We start from the raw sequence: 12,004 nt of genomic DNA on the forward strand, positions 1-12,004 counted from the left end.
CCCCCTTTTCCCCTTTTGTCTCTAGCATGCAAGTTAGAGGCCAATCAAATCCTAGATTTCATACATTCCTAGAGTTTATCATCTTCATACAAGTGCATATAGTACACACATATTTCCTTTAAGTGCCATGGATGGAAAAAAAATCACAAGTTAAATTATATAACAAAATAAATAGGTTTATTCCCACCTCATCCCTTCCACTCTTATCTATATCATGAACTAAAGGAAAAGTCAATAAAATTAGACAGGTCTTTGGACAAAAATATATGTTAAAACTGGTTCAGAGAACAAAATCACTTAGAATAGTCTGCAGATCTCTTATATTCAAACTTCCATAAATAGCAAGCACAATTTAAAAAAATGTCTATATACACTGGCGCACATGGCTGTGTGCACCAAATTCTGAATTAACTGCCTAGAAAAAGAGCAGCTATTCAGGAAATCCCCTCATTATTTCTCCTGTAGATATTTAAAGATTCTCCCCCTCTCCTTTAACTTCTAAAATAGGCAAGGGACTATAAAAGACATGTTGCATTTAAAAACAAAGTAGAAGAAAACGAAAGAGTTAGAAACCTGGGGGCAGAGAGGGGGAGGCAGCTGTAAAAAATGCCTCCCAAATTACTTAGTGTAAGTAATGCAAGTGTAACATGTTTCAGCAACTCATAGAGTACCTTTTGGGGTCCTACTGTCATGAAGAACTGATGACAGAGGGGAATTAAAAGGTGTGTATTTTGACGGTCCATTTTACAACAGTAGGGTTTACTGAGTTTTCACAAGCAGGTAATTCTTCCTGAAGGCAAAACTATCCTTTTGGTATTCTACTTTCCCTACAGACATAAACCTTTAACACTGAGCTCAGTGCCTGTGGGAAAATAGTGCCAGAAAAGCAGTGTCACATGCAGGATATCCAAGAGAAGTCTTTGTGCCCTATACTTTTATCTGTTTGGTAAAGACATATTTTGTTCAGCAACATTTAGTTTACTTAGTTTGTCCAATTATAGCTTCAATAATAAAAGTTATTATGTAGCATGAAGCGGAGTCAATCTTCTTTGTGAATCGTGCTGTGAACAATGCTGCAGTTATCTTCCTGTTTTGCATGTGGAACTGCATGAAGTTTCACTTGTAAAAAGACGCAACCGAAATAGTCCCATAGATATATTTTGCTCCCTCCCAAAATACAGGAAAATGGTGGGAAGAAGATGAAAAAAGGGAGGGAGGACAGAGAGACAGTGTTGTGTTTGTATCGGGTGTGGGGGGGGTGAGAATGTCTTTGCAGACACAGAAATGCAGTGCTAGAGAGACAAGCACTAATGAGGAAAAACATCCTCCATGCACGTTGTGACGGTGAGGTGTCAGCTTTAGATGTAAACTGGTTGCTCTTGTGCAGTCAACAGTCTGTACATGGCAGCTGGCATAGTCTTCATATGAATCTAGAGGAAATATGGCAAGTTAATCTATGTTCCTAACATGCATACTACAACAGAGGTTGGTGAAGGAACTAGCTAAAGTCATACAGAACAGAAGGGGAAGGTAAAACTGAGTTCTCATACCCTTATTAAAGTATTGCAGCTAGTGATTTTACAAAATCGTATGTTTAATATCAATGAACCATTTGAAGTTGTGGACACTTCACATTTTCAGATTAGGATACTTCTAAAGAACTATGGCTAAGTAATAAAACAAATGGTGTGCTGGCTTGCTCTCGGTTCCACTTTTTAAAGTTGAGTAGCAACAGGCTAACAGAGGTAGAATCACAGAATTATGGAACAGTTTGAGTTGGAAGGGACCTCTGAAGATCACCCAGTCCAAACTGCCCTGCTGCACAGACATCTTTCACTAGATCAGGTTCCTTAAAGCCCCATCCAACCTTTGAACACGTCCAGGGAGGGGACATCCACATCTTCTCTAGGCAACCTGTTCCAGTGTTCCATCACCCTCATCATAAAAAATTTCTTCCTTATGTCCAATCCAAATCTACCCTCTTTCAGTTTAAAACCATTAATCCTTGTCCTATCACTACGCGCCCTTGTAAAAACTCCCTCTCCAGCTTTCTGGTAGGCCCCCTTTAGGTACTGGAAGGCTGCTATAATACTTCTGTAATACAGAATTTATAGGTGTTTGTTAGCTTTTGCCTCAGAGCCAAAAATCACAGTATCATAGAACCATAGAGCGGTATGGGTTGGAAGGGACCTTTAAAGATCATCTAGTCCAAACCTTCCTGCCATGGGCAGGGACATTTTCATTGAGTCAGGTTGCTCAAAGTGCCATTGAACCTGACATTCAAACCTTCCAGGGATGTGGCATCCACAGCTTCTCTGGGCACACTGTTCCAGTGTCTCACCACACTCACCACAAAAAATTACTCTCTTATGTCCAAGCTAAATCTACCCACTTTCAGTTTAAAATCACTGCAGCTTGTCCTTTCACTACCAGCCCAGCTAAAAAGTCTTTCTCTGTCTTTCTGATAAGCCAGTTGTAATTATTGACAGGCCACAACAGGTCGCTCCAGAGCCTTCTCTCCTCCAGGCTGAGCATCTCCAACTCTCTCAGCTTTTCTTAATAGGAGAGGTGTTCCAGCCCACTGACCACTTTTGTGGCCCTCCTCAGGACCTGCTCCAACAGGTCCATGCCTGCCTTGTACTGGGGAGCCCAGAGCTGGCAGCAGTACTCCAGGTGGGGTCTTGATGAGAGCAAAGGGGCAGAATCCCCTCCTTCAACCTGCTGCCACGCTTCCTTTTATGCAGCTCAGGGTACAGTTGACTTTCTGGGCTGCAAGTGGACATTGCTGGGTCTTGACTAATTTTTCATCCACCATTACCCCCAAGCCCTTCTCTGCAGGACTGCTGTCAATCCCTTCATCTCCCAGTCTGCACTGGTGTCAGGGACTGCCCCGACCCGGGTACTGGATCTTGCACTTGGCCTTGTTGAACTTCATGGGGTTTGCATGGGCCCACTCTTCAAGCCTGTCACGGTCCCTCTGATAGCATTCCTTTCCTCATCTGCACCACAGAGCTTGGTGTCACCTGCAAACTTGCTGAAGGTGCACTCAATCCTACTGTCTACATTATCGACGAAGACATTAAAAAGTATTGGTCCCAGTATGGTCCCTTGAGGGACACCATTTGTTACTGGTTTCCACTGGTAACAGTGATTGGCTGTTATATTGCCTAGACACACTGCCTGCTCTTACCTCACCAACAGCATTTGAGAGAATGTGAACAATTTTCTCATGGGGTGTTGCTACAACACTCTGCCCATTGATTTCAATGATCCGATGGCCGACACGTACACCTCCTCGCTCTGCTATACCTCCTCTCATAAGGCTACAGATCTGTAAGGGAAAGGACAAATTTTTCACGGTCAGAGGCTTTAGATTACTCATTTTTGCTTGTAAACTGTAAATCAGCATTTAAACACAGATGTTTTCAACAAATTCTAAAATGTAATCGATCACTGATTCAAATTAAAATTTGTTAGTGACAAGTAACTACTGGATATTCTCTTCCAAGAGCAGAACAAACTGTCAGAAAAGGCTGTTTGTGTTGTACGGCACATATGTTGTGATTTGGAAATTTAAGAGTATATGAAGGACCACAGTTTAGCAATGTTCAGAAGGCAGATGCCTTACAACAAAAGGGGATCGAGGACTGTCTTTTGCTTGGTTAGACACAAATGATGCAGATTGAAAGCAACCTCTACCACACATTTTTGTTTCTCTACCTAAAACAGCTTTTCGGTTCCTCTGGCTGACTCTAAAGTTGTGAAGTAAACAGACTCAAAGACAAAAAATAACTGTGATTAACTGAGCTTCTATATAGGAGACTTAACACATGTGCAAAGTCCTGCTTACTGTAAGGGAGAAAACAGCTGCCTCTGCCTTCCCACACTGAAACTTACCCACAAATAGATAAGAAGTTTCTTACATATTAAAACTTAACCAGAGAGTGTGGAAGCTACTTACAATCCCATTCTGCACACTGAAGCCCAGCTGATATCTGAGGTCCGGTCTCCTGATCAAGACTGTGGTTACTGGAGGACACCTAACTATGTTCAGTTTAACCCGGGCCTGGTTTTTCAAACCCTGAAAAAAGAAATCACCATGAAAAATGCTAGCAAACTCAGTGGAGGTAGTAGGTGATATAAAAAGTGTTAAAATATTGACAGTCCTGAATAAATACCTCTTTGTATGCATTGTAGCAGAATCTCATCACTGAATGCCAGACAGCAGCATCAGAATGTTCAGTGAAATGAGTGAAAAGATACCAAATTTTTCTTGCTGAGAAGCTGACAGTTTTTTTTAAGAAAACTAGTTTCCTGTCAGCAATTTCTCCATTTGATAACACAATCACATATAAAAAGAATATCAAATGGGCCTATGCAGCTCACCAAAAAAGCAATGACCATGGATGGGAATAAAAAGTTAAATAAGTAGCGAAGATAGTTACAAATAAGTGGCTTCCCTAATAGGATATACTGAATTTTGTCAAGCAAATGGCAGGTCCTGCTCGTATCATGCTTATATAAGCAGTGCTCATAATTTCTGTTTCTCTTCCCCTTCTAAACATCACATTCATCATGAACTCCTTGCTACAAAAAGAAAATTGAAGAAGGAAAATTTATTTTTACTGGGCGGTAAAACACTGGAACAGATTACCCAGTGAGGCTGTGGAGTATCCAGCCTTGGGGTTATTTAAACCCTAGTGGGCACAGTCCTGAGCAACCTGGTCTACTTTGAACCAAAGTATTGATCTAGACCAGCTTCAGTGGTGACTGCCAGCCTGAGAGACTCTGTGATTGTATGGCTCCATAAAAACTCAAATGTAAAAATGCAGATAACTGATCTAAGCCCTTCTACAACTTTAAGTAGTCAGAGCTCTTGGAGATTGTCAAGACATTTTTCTGAAATGCTTCATTCACACAAAGGATTAGCCATAAATAAATGCATTAATAAAATCCACATGGAGAAAAAATGCTTTATAAAGAATACAGCAACATTCACCCTACTTAATACAACACCTACCAATTTCAGTACCTGCTTCTGAATTCGTTTTATATGTACAATTGAAATCTGGGTCCCACCGCAACTAAGAGGTGTCTGGCACGGACTTGAAAAGGTTAATTCTGAAGAATAATTCCTACTATAGCTAAGGTAATACACTGAAGTATGTACAACCAGTTTACTGCTGCTGATTCTGTTGAGCTACACTCCAGATTCAGCAGTGACTTGTGTAACTAGACTGGCATCCTGCCAGGGTGAACTGCCTTAGAGTCTGTTTTCCTGTCAGTCCTTAAACTGGATGTAATCATCACATGGGAAACAGTTGCAGTCACTTCCACACCGTGCTGAGCTCAGCTCGGCTCTTATTGAAAGTGGCTCCAAGAGAAGGGGCATGTGAACACCGCATGACAAAACACATGGCAGTGGGAACTGCTTCTACTCCACTCCCAGCAGAAGGGTTTGAATGCTGTCTCTTCCATGACTACGGACTCCTCCATTCTGGTGAGGACTTAGCAGCACACCACACATGCTCAAGGGCCATTCATCTTCTATATGCAGGTCTTCACAACAGCGCACATTATAGAAGATAGGGACTACTCAACCTGCACTAAGCTGTGAGTTTGACGTTTACGCAAAACTCTGAGGCATTTTTGCTTCATCCTTCTTAATCCAGGAGAGCAGGAGTCATGCAGAATACTGGAGATACCCATTTCTATTAGGAATTTAGGTGTCTAACCTCAGTCATGTGAATTCACTCAGGTTACATGCCCTCAACAGAGTTGATATCATTGTGCTCTCACTTCCCTGAAGAATGTGCAACTTACTTACATGTATTCCTTGGAAAAAAAGAAATGTGGTCCCCACAAATAATTTTCTAATTTTACAGAAAGCACATATATTTCAAAAGTGGCTGATTTCCAGTATTATGCAGACTGGTAACATATACTGCTCAGAAACAAAACAATTGCATCATTTGACCAACTTATTTGATTATCTAGTCCCTGAGTCTGCTTCTGTTTGTAGGCAGCACCAGATGCTTCTGAAAAAGATACAAGTAATGTAATACAATTAGGAAACAACCACCACATATGGAAAGCTTCTTCCAAGCTGTCAGTTTGCAGTTGTTTTACAGTCAATCTGTTACAGAGATTACAGCCATAACACTGAAATTATTTCATCTGAAGTGCTTGTGAGATATTCTTAGCTACATAATATTCTCGTATTTTCATAGAAGTCCTTACAGCATGCTAAAGAAATCTGAAATCCAGAAACATTTCTGCCACATTCATATGTGTGCTTAGAACATTCAGTGGTATATATACTTGTTACCAGAAGTGCCATATGAACAGCTCCAGATGTATGGTTACGAAGACCTGCAAACACACAATCTTCTCTTTAGAAAGACAAATTAATGGCTAGCAGTTCCTATGGCAACAGCAGTAAGTATCAGCGAGGAACAGAAAGGTCTGCAGAAACTGGGAACACCAAAGCTGGCTGTTTTGAGAAAGTACTGATGAGCCCAACAAAGCTCCACCTGGAAAAGCTCTGAATCAGAGAAGTGTAACTCATCACAGGTGTAGAAATAAGAGTGATGTGGGATAGGAAACAAGTACGGCTAACATGAAAAGTCTAAATTTGCAGGGACTTTTGTTCCAGTGAAGCTGGCACAAAGATACTTAATATGAATTCTTTTTTCCTTCACAAATATAAGACAGTTTTTGCCATGCTTTTAGTATGTTAAACTTCCAGGCTATCATTTCTATTCACTGAATCTAAAATGGCTGGTTCAGTGACTTACAGAACTATTACTCATCAGAACTCAGCATCAACATTTTTGGAAACCAAAATGGGAAGTCTTTATAGCAAATATCTTGGTTCAAGTATTAGGAAACTAATTCATGGACAAAAAAAAAAAATGTACTTTGTAAATGCAAAATTTCCTTTGCAATTTAAAAAAGTATAAAATGCAAAAAAAAGTATTAAATAACACAACTTGTTACAGGAAGTTGCCTAAATTAGTAATATAACACGCATATTCCTAGAAATTAGAGAAGGACATCTGTATAGCACACCACCAGCATTACATTACGTGTCTACATGTTATGATCTGCAGGAGCTCTGTGGGGCTATTTTGGTAAATAACAAAGTCCATATACCTACATCTCAAACATTCTCTAGTGATGCAACTTTCCAGCTCTTGAAACCCTCATGTTTAAACACTTATTTCCTTGTATGCTACAGCTACCCCAGACACTCTCCAGTTCCAGTTGACCTGTATGCTTTTTGCAGTCACATATTTTTCTGACAATTACAAGAAAGCTCTTATAATTAAAATATCCCATTTAGCTAAGTGAAAAGAAGCATCATACTTTCAAATAAGTAGGGCAAAGTTTCTACAGAGGATAAGTATGTCTTTACTTCAAAAGTTTTAAAAATAGTTATAAACAAACAAACAAACAAACAAAAGCATCAGCTCTATTTCAGCCAGATTCTAGGAGACATTTAAACAGCTAATATGGCCTAGGACAGTATTAGGCACCTGTGCCACCATTTGTCACACAAAATTTAAAGTGTGTATCTGGTAATATCTTCCTTCTGAACAAAATATTCTCTTGCAAAGTGAAGTTCTGCACAGAGTCCTTGCCTGTACAAGTAAATGGCACAGCTCACTTTCTGGGAGTCAGAAAATTGGGGTAGCATAATTCTCACTGTAAAGATCATAAAATGGAAAGAGCTATACAAACATTTGGTAAGAAATTACTTAAGAGTTCTATACTTCCTGCTCTCCTTTTTAAAAAGGAGATTATTATGTAATCCTTTTAAAATGTGCAACTTCCAGAAACACTCTCCATACCTTTATAATACTCTGACACGTTGAGAGTGGTAAGCCAACCAAACTGGTCCCATTGATTGACATGATCTGGTCCCCTATGTTCAGCTTCCCAGACTTCTCTGCTGGTCCTCCATGCATCATGTTGGCTATGATAACTGTAGGCAAAATGGATCCCCAGCCAGACTCCACAATCACTACACCTAGGATCTCTCCCTTTTGCTTTTCAATGTAAACCTGTATCATAAGAAAAAAGTGTTTCAAAAAAAAAAGCTTCTTCACACCTATGGAACTGACTAGCACCATCCCTCTCCAAACATTTGTATAACCAACAAACATACACTCTCCCTATTTGCAACATTCATAATTCAATGGCAAAACAAAGTAGTGTACACATCTTACTACATTTCATTTGTATTCAAACATGAAATCAAGTATCAGCACTACATAATATAGATTTTGCTTAATGCAGAACACACCCCTCACAACTTATTTCTCCATACGAGCAGAGGAGATTGGAGTGGAAGAAGCCCTGGTGCCATGGCCTTTGGCAGACAAAGCTAAAGAGGAAGAGACTTGAAACAGTTTATGACTGTGGATTGGAAAACCATTGCCTGTGTGCTCCAGTGGTGCACTGGCTCATCTTTATTAACCAAGCTGCAAATCCTTTCAGCAAATACAATTCTTTAAAATCTGGAATCAGCCACTTTCACCAACACCCATGACTCTCTAATTTTATATTGTTTACTGTAATCTGTTATATTGTATTAATCTGTTAATTTGTTTTAAATTAATTTTCAAACACATCTGATAATTGTTTGGTAAAAAGAACACAAACAGATGGTATATCTTTTCACTGCTGACAACTTTTGTGTTCGTTGTTTGCCTCTGACGCAGAACTGATGACAGGGTGTTCTACTTGGGGGGATATTCTAGATCAGGGGTCCTCAAACTTTTTAACCAGGGGGCCGGCGCGCGGATGCAGTGGCAGGCAGCCATCTGTGGCTGCTTGGTTTCCCCCCCAACGCCCAGCGGGGGAGGGGGGGTGGGGGGGTCTGTAAATACCGGGGGCCGGATTGAGGACCCTGGGGGGCCGTATCTGGCCCGTGGGCTGTAGTTTGAGGACTCCTGTTCTAGAGTCACTGAGGTCATTTATAGGAAGTATTAATGGTTTTCTGATTTCTGCCAGCGTGGGCCTGCAACTGATACAGAGCATCTTAATGCTGTTATGCAAGAAAAAATGAGACATACATCTTTGCAGTTTTCAGATTTGGAGAAGTGAATCAGGTCATCGTTGTACATGTCCTGGGTATTGAGCAAGTCACTATATTCCTTCTGGCTAAGGTCTTCTGGGTTGATTCCATTTGCCCTCAGAAACTCCTGGTAGGCCACACTAAATGCTTGACCTATGGACTGTGCAATCAACTGTGCCTGTAGCAGTTCCCAGAGAAGAGAAAAGAAAAAAGTGAAACATTCTGATGGTCTTGTCCACTGATACTTTCACTGTTAAAATCACACTGTAAAATGTCAACCATCAAGCTGATGAACCTACAAGTTACGGCAATACAGTTTAAAAAATACTTATGCATTAAAGATTAATTTTAAAGACCCACAAAATGTCAACACATTCACCTGTGCCATGAATCCAGCTGGGTAAGCGATTATAAATATGAAATATAAATAAAGCCATCCTTTCACAGTTAAGAACTGCTAATATAAATGTAAGGAAATACCCACTATAGTGGCTGTAGCCCACACCTACAATTCTTCCCACACATGCAGCTCCCAGATGGTTCTCCATCCTAGCAGAGGCAATGCCATTCTCTGACAAGCCAGCAGTGAAAATGAAAATGTCTAGTGGAAAACACAAACCCACATTTAAGAGGGCATTTCCTCCTTTTCTTACCCTGCTTTAAAACCATCACATATATATTGACTGCTCCTACCTCAGTCACAGATGAATAAAAGGAAAAGGGCAGCAATCAGTGACTGGATCCAGGCCTTGAAGTAACTGGAAACGGTCACACACATCTCCTTCCCCACCCTGCTACCTCCTTCAGCCTTTCTCCCCACATTTCTTGTTTCCCTCTCTCCAACTCCCATGAGTCTGCCAGTTACCTGTCCCTGTCCTTCTCTGCCTGCCCTTTGTGTGCACCCTCTTGCACCTGCAGCTTCCCATCGCCTTCTCTGCACCTAAAGCCACCAAATGTGCCACTCGCTACACTGCACTGCTGCCACCACAAATTGTTCCCTATCTGCAGCAGTGGGAGAGAAACTGGGCACAAGGCAGACACGTGGAAAGCTCTGTGTCGTGCAAGGTAGGAGATGCAGCTGGAAACAGCAGACCAGAGGGATGCCTCCCTTGGAGTTAGTGATCATGTTTAGTATGAGACAGGTAATGGGAAGAAGAGGAAAGCAGCACAGCATGGTGCAGAGTACTGCTGTGTATAACTGGCACAATATATGCAGTAAGTACTGTGTAGCGAACAGGAGTTGGACACTGTGTGTACCAAAACAGACCCCTGGAGCACAGTGCTGCTGGCTGTGATGAAGGGAGGGAAGAGGACAGCTCCACAGCTGACAGGCTGGGGGAGTGCTAGCGATGAATGGATACTGCTGAGGTGTATTTTCATACAGCCTACCAGCTCTACTTAAAGTCCATTTTGGTCCCTAATAAAGGAAGAGTTCCCAACCCTGAAATAAAAACATGATTGTATCTTAAAGCAACTCAAACCTGCTCATGACAACAGGATGATTGCTGAGAAGGCCAATATTTAGCCTGGCAGTATTCACCAATGCTCAGATCAACACAGTTTTGACAGCAAGAACAAGACAGCAAGAAAATGGGAAAACTACACCTCCATAGCTCCGTAATGTGCGGAGATAAACGCAGACTTTACATTCATACACATGTATCTTCTCTCCAGGAAGAGACCAAGTCCCAGTTGGACACCCAGCATGTGGACACATCACTAGGATTCAGCTCATTTAAAGATACAGCTCTAAATACAGTTGAAAATCCAGTGCTGTCCTCCTTAGATAAGAACTCTTCCAAGTAGAGACATATTCTGGCCAACAGCCACTTGAGTACTTACAGCTTCTGTGTCAGTTACTGGGTAAATTCTTCTAAAATACCCAGCTGCCCCAGAAGAAGAAAAGGTGACAATGATACATATATGAGTTTTATAGTATGAACAGGCTGTACAACTCCACTGGCTCTACAGTATCTTTGAAGCTGCCATCTCCTTGCTGTTAACAGGTGCTGCAAGGTTTCCATTCTAACTCTTTCTCAGTCATTTGGGTATCTGAGATGAATTTGCAATCTATTTGTGAACTATACCGTGACTAAGGAGAGGTATAATCTCCTGTAACATCTCAGCGTGTTTTCACATCACTGAGCAATGTTTTTCTTTCATCTACAGGCATATACTTTCCAGGCCAACATCCCGTGGCAGAGAGGGGATCACATCCGACACAAATATGGGCTGACCCAAACAAACCACAGAAAGTAATGTCAGTTATCCCCAGAAGGAAACAGAATCCAGCTAGCCAGAGTATTAATAGCAGCCTGGGAAACGGATACAGGAAGTCTGGATCATAGTCAGACCACCAAAAGCTGAAGGAAAATAAGCTCCAGCCTCTGGTATCTGACTGTTTTTTGCCTTTTCAACTGGCCAGTAAGACAGCAAGCGGTGTCCAAACTTGTGACTAGAAAGACAGGAAAAGCAGCATCAAAGCTGTTTTATTTTCACACCAGTTTCTTGAAAGGCTTTGCAAAAGTGGCCTACATCTTATTTTTTGGGGAAAAAAAAAATCACAACTTCCTATGCTCTCTGTCAAAAATTTGTTTGAGGATCAATTCTGTCAGTGCTCTTGTCCTTACTTTTTAACTTCAGCAGTAAGTCATATAGGTACATTAATCTGCACCCATATACTTTATACAGACATGGGTTTAGTAAAGATTCATCATTACATAAAATCAGTTGCTTATTCAAGAAAACCTTCCCAAGTCCTTGCTGATACATTACAGAGTGGAAGACACAGGAGTATTTGATAAGAAACTGATTTTCACCTTAGTTCTCTTAAGTAATACTCTGCTATTTGGAGGGCTGAGAACTGAGATCTTTTATTTTCCCAAATTATTAGGGCTAACCTGATTATGATCCTGACAACTA

At 41.0% G+C, this 12,004-nt stretch overlaps 1 protein-coding gene across 2 annotated transcripts in view; it reads right to left on the reverse strand.

Annotated features, from left to right (window-relative positions):
- Window positions 1-160: 160 nt before the first annotated feature.
- The window catches only part of APBA1 (amyloid beta precursor protein binding family A member 1), a 91,074-nt gene continuing 79,230 nt past the window's right edge, over window positions 161-12,004 (reverse strand). For both annotated transcript variants that reach the window (XM_037373602.1, XM_037373601.1), the window contains 5 exons: window positions 9,081-9,260; window positions 7,854-8,066; window positions 3,962-4,081; window positions 3,191-3,331; window positions 161-1,430 (listed from right to left, as the gene is read on the reverse strand). In XM_037373602.1, the coding sequence (XP_037229499.1) occupies window positions 1,359-1,430; window positions 3,191-3,331; window positions 3,962-4,081; window positions 7,854-8,066; window positions 9,081-9,260 (726 nt within the window). In that variant the 3' untranslated portion in view covers window positions 161-1,358. The remainder of the gene's footprint in view (window positions 1,431-3,190; window positions 3,332-3,961; window positions 4,082-7,853; window positions 8,067-9,080; window positions 9,261-12,004) is intronic.

Source organism: Falco rusticolus, chromosome Z (genome assembly GCF_015220075.1).
Source record: "Falco rusticolus isolate bFalRus1 chromosome Z, bFalRus1.pri, whole genome shotgun sequence".
In the NCBI taxonomy this organism is placed as follows: Eukaryota; Metazoa; Chordata; class Aves; order Falconiformes; family Falconidae; genus Falco; species Falco rusticolus.